Here is a 15201-nt window from a genome sequence, read left to right as displayed (position 1 = left end):
ACATCGATTGGTGACCTCCTGCATGCGCCCTGACCAGGACCCAGTCTGGGGAGGAGCCTGTAACCAAGGTACACGCTCTTGACCGGAATCAAACCTGGGACCCTTCAGTCCTCAGGCCGACGCTCCATGCACTGAGCCAGACCGACTAGGGCAAACCAGGGACTCCATGTTACATAGGTCTTGTCATGACCGCAGCCCACAGGTATTCTGTGGCACAAGTCCAACACAGGCCCACCATCCACGTGGGTTACCGTCCAAAGGAACCCGTCACCACCGTCAAGGGGCACCCCGGTGAGGATGATTGTGCTCTCGGCTAAGCAAGCCCCGTGCCCTCAGCACAGGCTGCCACCTGGGCACCTGCTTCCAGCCGCTGCCCTCCCCACTGCCTGCCAGGGCCCCTCCCCAGTAAGACAGGAAGCAGAGGTGAGAGGTGGCCAGAGGCTTTGGCAGGGTGACATTTATTTGCCAGGTTCAGCAGGCACAGTTAGCCCACCGATCTTCATACACCAGAGCAGACCCACAGGCATGCAGGGAGAAGGGCAGGCCCGCCGCCAGAGTGCCGAGCGGGGCCGGGACCAGTGCGGCTGCCTGCCCAGGCCGTGGTGGGGTCTGACAAAGTGCACCTACCAGGAGCCTCCATCAGGAAACTGGGGAGCCTTATTCCACCTCCTCATCTCAGCAAAGGGACTCGGCATGGCTCAGAGGCACCCGGGCCTCTCTCAGCCCCCATAGAAGGGGGAGTGGGTCAGACATAATGGGGACTCCTCTCTTTTTCGTTGTTGAAGTGGGAGAGAGAGAAAATCTGCTCGTGAAGGGCAGACCCCCCCCAAATCAGACTGTGGGACACTGCCGTGCGCAGGCCCCCTGGGATGGAGAGGACTGTCAGCTGATCCAGAGGGAGGCCGTCTGGGAAGAGCCAGGAATATCGACCCTTCCCGTCTGCTGTGGTAAGGACCCAGCTAGGCTGGCGCGCTAGTGCGGGGCCTGCACCGTCCTCCCGGTTCTCATCGCCACATCCTACTTGCTCCTTCCCCGCTCAGGCTCCTGGACTCGGCACAGGGCAACCCACTGCAGGACCCGGGGGGCAGGAAGGGTCTCGGGAGGGGCTTCCCAGGGGCAAAGATGGGAGCTTCTACCCTCCTCACTCCTTTTCACTTCTGAGGACCCCCACAGCTACCGAGCAGTGCCCCCAGCCACACGCCCAGTCTTGTCCTAAGGCATACTGCCCTAGATTTCCGCATTCCCTGTACCCGCCTGTGTCCGCTCCTAGAGTCGCCCGGTACCACAGGCACATACCTCCGTGTGTAGAAGCCTAAGACCGCTGACAGGGCCTCGCTGGAGGACCAGCTCTCAGGGCAAGGCCACCCAAGTTTAGGGCCCGGGAGGGGATGGGACTGCAGGGCCTGCCTGGTGGGGGTCGTGAGGCAGAAGGGAAGAGGCGCAGGGACCTCCTGAGTATCCCTAGAGCAGCATATCCCACAGGAACGAAACTGGTGAAGCTAGCGAAAGACGAAAGCCACAGGAATCCATGCAGGGGCTGGGGCCGGTCCTGCCTCTGGCTTGCCCACCACTCACACGTACACACGGGAGACGAGCCTGCTCTCCCGTGGCCCCCAGACATGCCCCACAGTGAGAGGCAGGGGCTGGGGAGGGGTGCGAGGACATCATGCCAGTGACTCTATGTACAGTGAAAAGCCCCTCATCCACTCTCCCACCCTCCTGCCCATCCCCGCCCCCCACTAGCCTGCCACTCAGCTGGTCTCCTCCCTCCGGGACTCGGCAGGGCCAGCAGCCTCTTCCCCTTTACTGGAGGGCGGAGCCTGGCCCGCGGCGCCCCCTGAGGCTGTGCTGTCCGGCTGGGCCGAAGCCGGCTCGGGGGTGGCACTGCTTTGGCTGGTGGGCACAGTGCTCTCTTCTGTGGCTGGTGTGGCTCTCCCGTCTGTGGCTGGGGTGGCGCTCCTGTCAGTGGCTGGGGTGACGCTCCCATCGGTGGCTGGGGTGACGCTCCCGTCAGTGGCTGGGGTGACGCTCCCGTCGGTGGCTGGGGTGACGCTCCCGTCTGTGGCTGGGGTGATGCTCCCGTCGGTGGCTGGGGTGACGCTGCGGTCTGCAGGGACTGCACTATCACTCTTTGCAGCGTCACCTGCTGTGGCTGAGGTGGCACTGCCCCCAAGGGCCGGGGCAGCCCCACCTGCAGCCCCAGGCGCGGCAGTGTCTGTGGCTGGAGCCGACGGGGCGGCCGCGGCGCTGGACTGCTCTGGCGCCCGCAGCCGCTTCATGAGCGTGGTCACACGGACAGCTTTCTGCAGGGAGGAGAGGGCGGCTCAGGGAGGCTTACGGAAGCTGAGTCCCCTCCCTGAAGCTGAGTCCCCTCCCTGGCGACGGCCAAGCCCAGGCCACGCCCCAGGGTGCCCCTGGCCGCCTCCGATCACCCCAGGGCTGGGCACCCAGCCGCTCAGCTACGCGTAGGTGGAGCAACGCCTGTGAGGGAGACGGGCAAGAAGCTCTAGGCTCCAGAAGGAGCGCCTGGCATCAGTCCACAGGAGAGCCACCCAAGCCTCACCTTCCACTTGGCCCTGGCAAAGTTCTTCTCAATCTGGGCACAGACACCATCCTTGATGTTCTTGTCGGAAGCGGCGTTGCCAGAAATCCTGGAAAGGGTGCAAATGCGTCTCAAGTGTGGCCTCCGCTCCGCCCAGCCTTGGAAGATCCAGGGGTCACCAGGCGGGCCTTCTGCGTTCTGGCTGCCCCCCGACCCCCACTCAAGGTCTCAGGGACGGGGCTGCTAGGTGTGAGGAGGACAGAGGCCCGGCCTCTCCCATCTTCCTTGGGCCCCGCTCACCACTCGTGGGAGATGGCCTCTTCCGCGGTGATGCGCTGGTCCTGCTCCACCTCCATCAGCCTCGTGACCAGGTCTTTGGCTGGGGGAAAGCCAGGGAGAGGCTAGGCATGGCGCCCCGTCTCTATCTAGAGGCGATGGATGGGCCGGGGCAGGAGCAGAGTCCAGGGAGGAGGCTGAGAACGGGTCCCCCGCACCAACCCTTCGTGCTGCCCAGATGCGGGCGCCGCCTCACCCGCCTGCGAGATGTCGTCCCAGTACGGAGAGTCGAACTCGTAGTCGCCAGCCAGGATCTTGCGGAAGAGATTCTTGTCGTGGTTCTCATAGTCATCCTCCTCCACCTCCTCGTAGAAGGGCGGGTTCCCTGAAAGCCTGCAGGGGCCGGAGGCCAGGGTCACCCAGGAAGGCCACGGGCACAGGCCCCGCCCCCTGGCTGCGAGCCCTTTTGTTCGCCCGTCCACTCACAGGATGTACATGATGACACCAATGGCCCAGCAGTCCACGGGGCGCCCATACCGCTGCCGGCCTACCACCTCCGGGGCTGCAAACACAGTTCCAATCGGCTGGTCAGCATCAGGCCTGCCAGGCCCGGTACCGTTCACCCCCCTTCCTGGGGACTTCCCGACCCAGAGCCACTCCTGGCGGGCGGTCTCCCACCCGCCCTGCCCTGCCCCCCTGCTTGCCCAGGTACTCGGGAGTCCCGCAGGGCTCCTTGATGAGGCCGTTCTCCAGCTTAGCCAGGTGGAAGTCGCTAATGACGATCTTGGAGTTCTTCAGCCTGTTGTAATACACCAGGTTCTCCAGCTGCTCTGGCCAGGAGTCACATGGGGGTGGCAGAGAAAGACCCGTGAGGAGAGGGCCTCGGAGGCTGGCCCGAGCCCCAGGCCAGCTGCCAACAGGCCCCTCGGCCAGGTTCCCGCCTCACCTTGAGGTTCCTGTGCACGATCTTGAGCGAGTGCAGGTAGGCCACGGCCTCCAGGACCTGCCGCACCACGTTGCTCGTGTCTCGCTCCGAGTAGTAGCCCTGGTCCAGGATCCAGTCAAACACCTCCCTCCCCGTGGCCCTGAGGGACACCAGCCCCTGAGCCCGGCGTGGGCAGGACCGGGGGTGGGGCAGGAGCACTTGGGCAGGCTACCTACACCAGGTAGCTGGCTGGACAAGGCACCAAGACCGGGACCCGAGGGTCCAAGGAGGGGGCGTTCCCTGGCTGCGGAGGGTGGGAGAACCCTGGGACCCCAGGCCCACACTCACAGCTCCAGGAAGATGAAGTACTCCTTGCGGGTCACAAACACATCCACCAGCTGCAGGATGTTGGGGTGTTTCACCCTGGCCGCGAGAGGAGAACGGATCGTCAGGGCTGAGTGAGCCCCTAAGGGGGATCCGGGTGCCACTGTGGGCCACAGCTGACTGCTAACTGGCCAGAGGCCCGCACTGCTTGTGGGCCTGCCCTGCTCCCCCGCCCGCCCCCCGCCCCCCGCCCCCGGCCTCACTCACATCTTGAGGATGCCGATCTCGTTCTTGGCCGCCTTGCGCACCTTGCGGCCGTCCCGCTTCTGGAACTTCTTGCAGGTGTGCAGCTTGCCCGTGGTCTTGTCCTTGGCCCGGAAGATCTCGCAGAACTCCTCCCTGCAGCAGCGGGCACCCCACTCAGCCCGGCCTCGGTGCAGGCGGCACCCCACGCCCCTTTCCCGACCCTTGCCCCCCAGAACGGCACTCACGTTTTGATGACCTGTCCCAAATCATATCTGTCCGTCACCTCCGACGGCTGGTTATAGTTCTTCTTGTCGCCCAGAGTCACACACCCAAACGGCATTGCCAGGCTCCGAGCTGTGGGCAGGATGGGGTCTGGCTCAGCTGGGCCGCTCGCTCCCCACAACACCGAGGTCGCCTCTGGGGGCCCCAGCCGGCTCAGGCCATGCCAGAGGCAGAGTCCAAGGCAAGAAGGGCTGGAGGGTGGTCAGACTCCGCTCCTAGGCTGCTTGTCTGCCCACAGAGCTTCAGCACTCGGCTTGGCTACCCGCACGCCCATCGCCCCGCTCGTGAAGAGTGTATTAAGCAGACACCAGGGAGTCACTGTAATACACACACTGAAAAGATGGATCAAATGATTTCTTTAGCCCTGGCCGGTGTGGCACAGTGGGTAGAGCGTCGGCCCGCAGACTGAAGGGTCCCAGGTTCGCTTCTGGTGCAGGGCCCAGGCCCTGGTCAGTGTGCGTGCAGGAGGCAACCCATCGATGTGTCTCTCTCACATCGGTGTTTCTGTCTGTCTCTCCTTCGGCCTTCCACTCTCTCTAAAAATCAATGGAAAAATATCCTTGGCTGAGGATTAACAACAACAAAATGGTTTCTTTACATTTCAGCTACTTTACAGATGACAAGGGCTGTCACTACCCACTCATCCGATAGTCATCTCCGAAAGTCTGAAGATGCCAAGTGTTGGCAAAGATGAGGAGAACATGGGCATTGCTGGTAGAGGGCCAGTCTCCCCTTTGGGAACCAGTTGCTAAAACGCTAGAAGTCAAATATATCCTATGAACCTGCAGTTGCACTGGTGAAATACACGTATTTGTGCATCAGGATACTCATACACGGATGCTCACAGTTGCAGTGTTCATCATTGTCAAACACTAGAGACAACCAAATACCCATCAACATTGTTATAGGGTGTATTTATTGTGACATAATCACACAATGTAATGTAATATTAGACAACAATGGAAATGACGTAGGTATAGCTATACCCAACCGCAAGGTGAAACACACATTATTGAGTGAAAAAGACACAAGTGAATATGAATATGAATATATATACATATATACACACATATATATAGTGTGTGCGTGACTATATAATCTATAATCAATGTTATCAATTACAGAATCAACATAACGTTCAAAACAAGCAGAACTACCTTGTGCTGTTTAAGGATATAAACACACTGGCAAAAGGACAAAGAAAAGCTAGGAGATAAAGACCTTGAGTCCTTCAGAGAAAGAGGGGTTTGACTGCGTCAGGACACCTGGGGAATTCTGTGGGGCCTGTTTATGAACCTAAGTGATGGTTTCACAGCTCTATAATAATTTATAAAAATGTACGTACACGTTTGACACATTCCTAAATTTCTATTATATTTCAAATTAAAACTGTTAATAAAAATTATGGCCAGCCCTGGCTGGTGTGGCTCAGTGGATAGAGCGTCGGCCTGAGGACTGAAGGGTCCCAGGTTTGATTCCGGTCAAGGGCACATGCCCGGGTTGTGGGCTCGATCCCCAGTGGGGGACATGCAAGAGGCAGCCAATCAATGATTCTCTCTCATCATCGATGTTTCTCCCTCTTCCTCTCTGAAGTCAATAAAAATATATTAAAAAATAAAATTAAAAAAAATTATGGCCAGCTGGCTCTGGCCGATTGCTCAGTTAGTCAGAGCATCATCCCTATACGCCAAGGTTGCATGTTCGATTCCCCAGCCAGGACACACACAAGAATCAGCCAATGAATGCATAAATAAGTGGAACAATAAATCAATGTTCCTCTCCTTTCTTCTCTCTCTAAAATCAATTAAAAAAAAATACATGGCCATCCAAAGAAAAGAATACCTGGTGGCTATTAAAAAGAATAAAGTATTGCCGAAACCAGTTTGGCTCAGTGGATAGAGCGTCGGCCTGTGGACTGAAGGGTCCCGGGTTCGATTCCGGTCAAGGGCATGTACCTTGGTTGCGGGCACATCCTCAGTGGGAGGTGTGCAGCAGGCAGCTGATCGATGTTTCTCTCTCATCGATGTTTCTAGCTCTCTCTCCCTCTCCCTTTCTCTCTCTGTAAAATATCAATAAAATATATTTAAAAAAAAAGAATAAAGTATTGATCCCCAATGGGGAGCATGGAGGAAGCAGCCAATCAATGATCCCTCGCCCTTCCTCTCTGAAAATCAATAAAAATATATTTTAAAAATAAGTTAAAAGAATAAAGAAGCTTGAAATGTACTGCTGTGGACAGTCTGAGATATGTCGTGAAGTGAGAAAGCAAGGAACAGAGTGGTGGTTAAAGGGTGCTGCTACTTGGGTAAATTTTTTAAAGGTTTGTTTTTTTTTAATATCACTTCTGTTATTTTTTTTTTTTCAAATATGTTTTTATTGATTTTTGTAGAGAAAGAGGAAGGAGGAGAGAGAAACATCACTGTGAGAGAGAAACATTGATCTGTCGCCTCCCGCACACACCCGACCGGGATCAAATCCGAGAGTGGGTAAGTGCCCTGACTGGGAACCGAACCGGCGCCCTTCCAATGTGTGGGAAGACACGCCACCACCTGAGCCACACCGGCCAGGGCTACCTTTTTAAAAGCACACATGCCTGTTTATAAAACTGATCCGGAAAGACAACTAAGCAAGCAAGAGTTCTCTTTGGGGCAAAGCATTGGTGTCAGCGGGGCAGGCGTATACTTTTTGTTTAGGATCTTTCTGTTAGAGTTTTTACTCTGATTACTTTTATTGATGTAATCACTGCTGCATTCAGGTACAGTGCTTGGGGGAGTCCCTGGAAGGAGAACCCCCATCCGGGTAGAGAAGCAAGGAGAGGCTCTGAGGGAGAAGCAGCTTAGGGCTGGGCCTGGGAGGGAAGGGTTTGCCAGGAGCCATGCGGGGGTACAGGTCCGGAAAAGCGAGCCGAGGCTGCGGGTGCTCGCTGCGAGCCCACAGGAGACCTCACGGTCGGGTCCAGGGAGAGGCCCCTGGCCAGGGTCGGGTTCTAGGTACAAGGGGGACTTCATGCAGCTGACCGCAGTGGGCTCCAGGCATTCCAGCGCCTGAGGCCTGGCACCTGAGGTGCTAGGGGGACTGGCTCCATCGCCCAAAGGAAAGGCTCTACCCAGTCTGCCTCCCAGCGCCTGGCCCCGGGCACGGGCTGCAGCGAGCTCTGCCCCGAGGCCGCGCCCACCCTGCTCAGCTGTGCACAGGCCGGGCCTGGGCCTCACCGGCCCAGATGCTCCCCTGCTGGCGTCACTCAGCCACCGGGCAGTGCAAGGGAGGAAGCCACCGCCAGAGGAAGGAGCTGGGTCAGGGAGATGGCTGGCACCTCAAGGCCAGGCCCCGCACGGTCCACGCCCACCCTGGCTGCCTGCTTCCTCCCAGGCAGGGACCACCCGCTTCCCGGGGTCCCAGTCCTGGCCGTGCTCCCTCAAGTCTGCCCTCAGCATCAGGAACAGTGCCAGCAGCCCCTCACCCGGCGACGTGGGCTCAGGGACTGCATGGCCTTCGCCAGCGGGAGGCAGGCGGGCTTAGCCCTCTTGGGAGGCGCTGCAGCGGGAGCGCGGGCTGCGAAGAGCTTCCCCGACGGCGTCTTAGCCGCCACAGTCAGCCCGTGGCTGGGATCCCCCTCCCACCCTGCCGGCGCCCATCTCTGTGCCCTAACAATGGCGGGGGGGGGGCGGCGGGGCCCCCCGGTGTGCGGGGACCGCCTTCCCGGGCTGGAATCCAGCCGTGTGCTTGGTCCCACCAGCCGTGTGCTTGGTCCCACGGGGAGCACTCAGCTCCGTGGCTCTGCCTACACCCTTCCCTCTGGCAGGCGTGCCCTCCCCCAGCCTCCCACCCGTCTCCCATTGTCACGCCAGCGTTATTTATAACAACCAACAACTACCAAACAGCCACCAACAGGTGCCCGACCGGCCAGCCGGGCAGAGTCCCTCCGTGCAGCGAGTGTGGGCACTGCCCTCCTGCCCCCCGTGCCCAGCAGCCTCCCCGGCCCCAGGCGCCGGCCCCGGGGGCAGCTCTCCTCCCCTGTGCTCTCTGGCCAGGTGCTTGTGCAGCTGACTGTCTAAAAGAGTCCCGGCGCTCCAGACTCAAAATGGCCCTTCCCTGAAATGCGTCCGCACCTCCGGCTCCCCGCACCCCACCCCCCAGCTCCCGCTCTGACGCACGCGTGGGAGGCTTCGCATGTGCCTGTGCCCGGTCTCTGCCGGCTTTTGGCCAGGCACCTGCACTTGTGCCCACAGGACCCAGCGCTGCACTTGAGGGCTGTCTCCATCACAGGCCCCGGCCTGCGCTCAGTCTCAGCAGCCGGAGGAGCCGCGTCCTCAAGCCTCGGGCTGGGCAGGGCCGGGCAGGGCAGGGCAGGGCAGGGCAGGGCAGGGAAGGGCAGGGCCGGGCAGGGCAGGGCAGGGCCGGGCAGGGCAGGGCAGGGCAGGGCAGGGCAGGGCAGGGCAGGGCCGGGCCGGGCAGGGCCAGGCAGGGCAGGGCAGGGCAGGGCAGGGCCGGGCCGGGCAGGGCCGGGCAGGGCAGGGCAGGGCAGGGCAGGGCAGGGCAGGGCCGGGCAGGGCCAGGCAGGGCAGGGCAGGGCAGGGCAGGGCAGGGCCGGGCTGGGCAGGGCAGGGCTGGGCAGGGCCGTCTACCCGCCCGCCCCCAGGGCTGCCTGGCCTCACCAGGTGCTGCTTCTCACCAGCTGACTGTGCTCACTGGCTTCCACCCCCAACCGGGGCCCAGGGCGGGGAGAGAAGACAGGGGGCCCGCAGATGAGTGCCTTGGTCCCCTCCACCCCCACCGCTCTGCCATCTGCCACCCACTGCTGCCACCTGGGAGGCTGCTGGCGCTCCAAGCCCCTAGCACTTGCCTGACAACGGGGGAGGGGGCTGGCCCCAAAGCTGGAACAGCAAGGAGCAGCTTCCAGAACTGGAAGGTCAGGCAAAAAGGGGTTTGCATTTCTGACCCCACGGCCCAGACTCAACACCCAGCTGCGGAGCTCTCCCCGCAGCGACACAGAACCTGGGCTCTGCCCCAGGTCCACCCTGGGCCCCGGAGGGCGCAGGAGCCCCAGAGCGCCGGCTCCCTCGGGCCGTGGCCTTCCCTCTCTCTGCGGAGAAACGGGATGGCGTGCTCAGGGCTGCCCCAGGCCCGGGAGCCAGGGGCCAGGCTCTGCTCAGCCTGATGCCCCCCCCCCCCCCCGTCCCCCACCTCAGGGAATGGAGCCTGAGGCCCCGAGGGCAGCCTCTGACGGCAGGGGCCCTGGTAATAAAGGTCCCCGCATGGAGACCGGTGTAGGCAGAGGGACCCGGTAAGGCGAGCCTGGCCCAAGGCCAGCTCAGAGGCCCCAAAGTCCCACAAGGGAGTCCCGTCCCCTCCTTTTCTCTAGGGTCAGGCCCCACCTTTCTCGGCCACAAATAGGCGTCTCCCCCGCGGGCTCCACAGCTTCCAGTGCCCCGTGGGCTCGGGCGGCCTCCCGACAGCCGCAGGCAACACCTCCCGATTTAGTGGCATCTGTGACCCAGGCACCCGCCCTGCCCGGCTCTCCTCTGCCGCACGGGGCTCGGCTTCCTGCTGCCACGGACTTGCTCGGGCCCAAGCCCTGCCTGCCCCCCGCCGAGGCCTCCCGGCAGGTCCGGGGGCTGGAGAGACCTCGCGCTCCGGGTCTGGGGGTCTGGCGTGGGGAGGCAGAGTCGGGCTTCCAGGCCACCGTCCGGCTGCTGTGGGGGGCGGACCCGGGAGGCCCTGGCTAACCCACCACCCACAGTTCCTGCGGCCACTCCCTCCGGCCCTATGAGGTGCTGCAGAGAGAGGGGCCTCTCCAATCTCAGGGGTGGCATACGGCCCAGTGTCACCTCTAGAAAGTTCAGTCCTCAACATGCAGGCAGAGCCAAAGGGTCCCCATCTTTCAAGACCTGAAAGAAACCCAGGGGGGCCCTGCTCCCTGTGGGTGGAGGGGGAATGCAGGGGAAGTCTCGGAGAGCAAGGGGTTGCTATGGTGATGGAAGTTTTAAAACAAGGGGAGGGGGAGGGGAGAGATGGTGGCCAAACCCCTTCATGAATTCCCTGGGGCTTTGGCCAGGTTCCCTCCCCAGGGGTTCCGTGACCCTGGTCCCTAGCGGATGGGGAGGTGGGGGGACTAAAAGGGGCGAGTGGGACAGGGACACAGAGAGACAAAGGCACAGCCTGGGAAGGAAGGGGGCCAAGAGGGGACCGAGTGAAAGGACACAGCCGCAGGACACGGGAGGGAGGGGAAGCCGCAGGGGGTTCTGAGGGGCCTGCGGTTGCCCAGAGAGCCCTAAGGAATGGCCATGTGCCCTGAACACCTGGGCCGGGAACCGCCGGGTGCCTGGACCTGAGACCGAGCCCTTCTGGGTCCCGCAGACATTCACCTCATTTGAGGTGGGAGGCCCAGCCTCACCCCTGGGCAGAGGCCTGCGGCTCCTCAGCCCTCCCTGGCATCCCCGGCTTAGGAAGGCGGGCCCCACGTGTCGAAGGTGCAGGTGTGGGGGATGGAAACGAATCTCGGAGACCTGGCTGCTTCCTTCACGGCCCCTCCTCTCAGCTGCCCAGCTCTGCCCCTCCCCCTTCTGCTATCCTCTCCAGACCTGGGGGCCCGGGGGGGGGGGGGGGCCTGGCAGCTCAGCCTAATCCCCTGCCACCGCTGCCCCCTCCCACCAGGGCGTCCTGTCAGCACAGCCCCCTAAGCAACCTAGCAACAGGATAACAACTGCACGGCCCCCTGCCTCAGTTTCCCTGGATGGAGAGCGGACGCTGTGGCCTCCTCCAGGGCCAGGACTGATGGGCTGCTAGTGAGTGGTGGCCAGGGCACGGCACGGGGAGGCAGCCCCCCCCTCCAGAGCCGGGCGCTGAGAGAAGTGGAGGCAGCAGCACCCTACTTGAGGAACCCAGCCCAGCAGGTGGCTAAAGCTGACAGGAAGCAACTGGGGGGTGCGGGGAGGCACCCGGTCCCCTGGGGGTCCTTGAGGGGCTCAAAGCCCGGGCCTGGGAGGAGAGTGGCCAGAAGGGGCTGAGCTTTTGGTGAGGGGCGGAGGGCCTGTTCCCCAAGAGAGAATCTGGGGGAGCAGGTTCTGCCCAGGCGGTGCGGACAAAGCGTTTGCCGAGCTGTGGGGGCTGGGGGAGGCCCTGGGTCTCCGCCAAAAGCTACAGGCTGGGAAGGCAGAACCTCACCGCTCTCTGTCCACCTCCCCCCGAGCCGGGGCCCTGCTCCCCACCCGGGTGCCCCCCGACCTCCTTCCCGGTGCTGCTGACTCGCCCCCGCTGGCACAGCAACGCACATGCGGGAGGCACACGTGTGAGCGCCGAGCCCGCACCTCCCAGCGGAAGCGCAGCGTCCCCCACCCCACCGCCCAGCGCTGGGGGCCCTGGGAACTAGGTCTTGGCTAAGGGGCTGGTGGTCCCCAGCGGCTGGGAGCCCCCTCCCGCTCCCCGCAGCCCCGCCCAGCCCCCTCCAGGTTGTCGTCCATTAAAAATAAATAAATAAATACCAAAAAAACTCTCCCTTGTCATAGGAATGAGGGACTGCTTGCGTGGAAGGGAGGAAGGGAGGGAGCGAGGGCAGGGGAGGGCTGGAGGCTCTGGGAGTCCGGGGGGACGGCTCAGCCTCGGGCCCTCCCCACAGGGGACACCACCAGTGTCTGCGGTCAATGTTTGCACAATTAGGAGACTAGCGAGACGGGGGAGTGGGGTACACAAAGGGGGTGGGGGCCAAGTAAAGGAGATTCGCCTGGACTTGGGTCTCAGGGGCTCCCCCGGGGACCCCGAGCTGTCAGAGGTGACGGGGAACTTGAGCCCAACCCCGCACCCGACCGGGGATCTGCAGAGCCGGCGAGCTCTGCCCGCGCTGGGGTCCCCGCACACTCGGCGACCCGCACCTCGAGCCGGAGACCCAATCCTCCAAGACCACACTGCGCGCTCGGGGGGGCACCCCCCCCGCGCCGCCCCGCCCGCCCCGCACCTGCAGCGCCGGTAGATCACAGGGAGGCAGCGATCGCGGGTTCGGTGGGGCGCCGAGGGCTCCGGGGGCGGCGGGCAGAATCCGCTCTGGACTCGCGGGGCAGACGCGGCACCAGCTGCAGCCGCTCCGGCTCGCGAACCGTCAGCATCTCCCGCCGCTCGGCTGCACCGAATTCGCATCCCGGGCCGGGGGCGGGCTGGGGGCGGGGCCTCTCTCCGCCGGCTCCGCCCCGACCCCGGAGGAGCCTGAGGCTGAAAGCCCACTCCAAGGGGTGCCCACCAGGCCCCGGGCAGACTCCCAGAGGCTCCCTTAGGCCCTCGAACTGACTGGGCAGCAGGGATCAGAGGGGCCTTGCTCTGACCCCGCGGGGAGGTGCGGGGACGCCTGGGTCCTGGATCTGCGCGGGACCCAACGGATGAAACCCGCGTGGAAGCACCGAGTGGGCAGTGCCAAGGCGAGCCGCACCCCAGACCACCCTCCCCCGCCGGAGTATAAATAAGGGGCGCGGGGCGCAGGTGGCCAGTGAGGGTCCAAGACCCCCAGGCAGACTCACCTTCCACCCCAACCTCCACTCCTGCAAGGCCAAAGCCTTGGCCACCCCCAAGTCTGGGCCAGGAGGGGTGGCCCAGTCTGCCCTCTCCTCTATGGCACTGAATTCCCCAAACCAGAAAAGTCACCTATGGGGTGGGGTGGACTCGGCTTCCTTCCCAGTTATGTCACCCCCAAACACGCCAGCGCAGAGTCACCATCAGCCGCCTGGGCTGGGCTCTGGGGACACGGACCTACCTCCGCCCAGAGGGCAGCTGCAGACCAAGCCCAGGCCACGGAGCCCTGCCCTGCCTGGGCTGAGTGCGGGGCTGGCCCCGGGAGGCAGAGCGCAGCCCCGCAGGAGCGCTAAGGGAGGGCCGTGGCCATCCTCTGCCCCTTGTCAGGGAGGCACGTGGGCCGATGCTGGCCCGTTCCCCTCACAAGCCCCGAGGCCTCCAGGGCCGACTTAGGCTTCTCCACGCACCCCAACCCTCCCAGGGAGCCTGCCGACCCCATCTTGGGAGGGGTCAGCCCCAACCCTTTGCCATGTTGAGTCTCCTCTTGGATGCCTGCGGGAGTGACACCCCATGTGAGGAAGGTGGGGCTGGGGCTGGAGGCTGCCCGGGAAATGACACCCCCTGGCTACCTTCCTCCGGAGGCGAGGCCGAGTGAGGAGGCCTTCCGGCCCTGCCCTGGCCTTGGGTCCCCTGTGGGTAGGAATCTGCGGCAAGCTGGTGTCGCTGGTGTCCGCAGCGCAGCCGTGTCCCCTCCCAGGCGGCTTGGCTCCGTCCGAGAACGAACGAGAGCCCGCACGCGGTCCTTCCTGCGGTCGGCCCACTGTCCCCGAAGCAGCGGTTCTCTGAGCTGTAGGGAGAGCTGAGCAATGGGTTGCTGACCCCACACAGGTCACACAGGTCACCATGGTTTCCGTGTTCCCCGAAGGGCAGGCGTATCTAGGCCTGGAGAGGCTGGGATGGGGGTTAGAGGCGGGGAAGAGGTGGCTGCTGGGGCCCGGCTGGCTGCTGGCAGGGCTCCACCCCTTCTGGGTCCTGTGCACACTCCACGTGCCTGTGGGTGAGAGCACGTGGCAGGGTGTGTGCACACGTGTGAGTGTGTGTGTGTGTGTGTGTGTGTGTGTGTGTGCGCGTGCGCGTGCGCTCCTCTGTTGAAGGAGAAGGCAACGGCGCTGTGTGTGCAGTGGTGCCCGGGGGACGTGTGTCTGCATTCTGTGTGCACCCAGGCGTGCTCGCTCGCGTGTGCGCATGGATGCGGTAGCTAGTCCCTGGAGCCACTGGTCCCTGGAACCATGCGTCCCTGGGGACTCTGGTCCCCTTCCTGTGTGGCACAGGCCTCAGGATTGTGGAGACTGAATCAGGGGGTGGGGACAGCGGATGGGAAGAGACCGGGACATGGCTGGCGGTGTAATAACCCTATGCTATTGGCTGTTTCTAGTCTCTACACTTAGGGCAGCCCCTCACTCTCAGGTGCATGCGTGTGTGCACGTGTGTGTGCACGTGTGTGTGTGCGTGCATGTGTGTGGCGGGAGATGAAACCCGGTCTTTGTCCTTTGTGCAGCGGGCAACCTGAAGACAGAACCCAGGGTTGGGACTGGGCCATCGCTTATCCCTCCAGCCTCCAGCCTCCAGCCGAGGAGCACAGGCAGAGGAGGGCTTCCTGGTCGCGGCTTCCATCTCAAGCTGCCCTCTGGTCGATGTCAAGCTGCCCTCTGGTCGATGTCAAGCTGCCCTCTGGGTAGGCAGTAGCCACACCAGCTCCACACCATCCCTTCAACTCTCCCAGACACCGGCTGGGGGGACAGCTCCCTTTCTACCCCCACTTTCAGAGCCAGATGAGGTCAGGAGCTGGGGGGACAGCTCCCTTTCTACCCCACTTTCAGAGCCAGACGAGGTCAGGAGCGTGGCTTCTAAGCCACCGCCTGGCCAGAGGGACGGCGGGAGGCCCAGCGCAGGGCAGAGCTTGGGACTAGAGCAGGGGCAGTTGGCATTGGCATTGGCATTGCCCAGTAGCCCCTATGAGGACCTCCTGGGGAGGCAGGAGCTGCCTGGACTAGGGGGCTAAAGGGGGGAAGGGAGCCCAAAGTTGACTATTCTGGCTCCCACTCGGGCT

The 15201-nt window shown here is 62.8% G+C and overlaps 1 protein-coding gene across 2 annotated transcripts; it reads right to left on the bottom strand.

Annotated features, from left to right (window-relative positions):
* Nucleotides 1-425: 425 nt before the first annotated feature.
* CAMKV (CaM kinase like vesicle associated) lies at nucleotides 426-12721 on the bottom strand. Of its 2 annotated transcripts, none has more exons than XM_080674428.1 (11): nucleotides 12547-12721; nucleotides 4559-4667; nucleotides 4335-4466; nucleotides 4092-4166; nucleotides 3765-3903; nucleotides 3523-3643; nucleotides 3305-3380; nucleotides 3075-3211; nucleotides 2843-2921; nucleotides 2564-2651; nucleotides 426-2303 (listed from the first exon to the last, which is right to left on the bottom strand). In XM_080674428.1, the coding sequence occupies exons 2-11, from the start codon at nucleotides 4651-4653 to the stop codon at nucleotides 1752-1754; spliced, it is 1494 nt and encodes a 497-aa protein (XP_080530554.1). In that variant the 5' UTR covers nucleotides 4654-4667; nucleotides 12547-12721; the 3' UTR covers nucleotides 426-1751. The 2 variants fall into 2 exon arrangements, with proteins under 2 accessions (XP_080530554.1, XP_080530555.1); XM_080674429.1 differs by lacking the exon at nucleotides 12547-12721 and adding an exon at nucleotides 9971-10061.
* Between the last annotated feature and the right edge of the window lie 2480 nt (nucleotides 12722-15201).

This window comes from Plecotus auritus, assembly GCF_963455305.1.
Source record: "Plecotus auritus genome assembly, chromosome: 6".
NCBI lineage: Eukaryota > Metazoa > Chordata > Mammalia > Chiroptera > Vespertilionidae > Plecotus > Plecotus auritus.
This window is presented reverse-complemented; position numbering and strand designations above follow the sequence as displayed.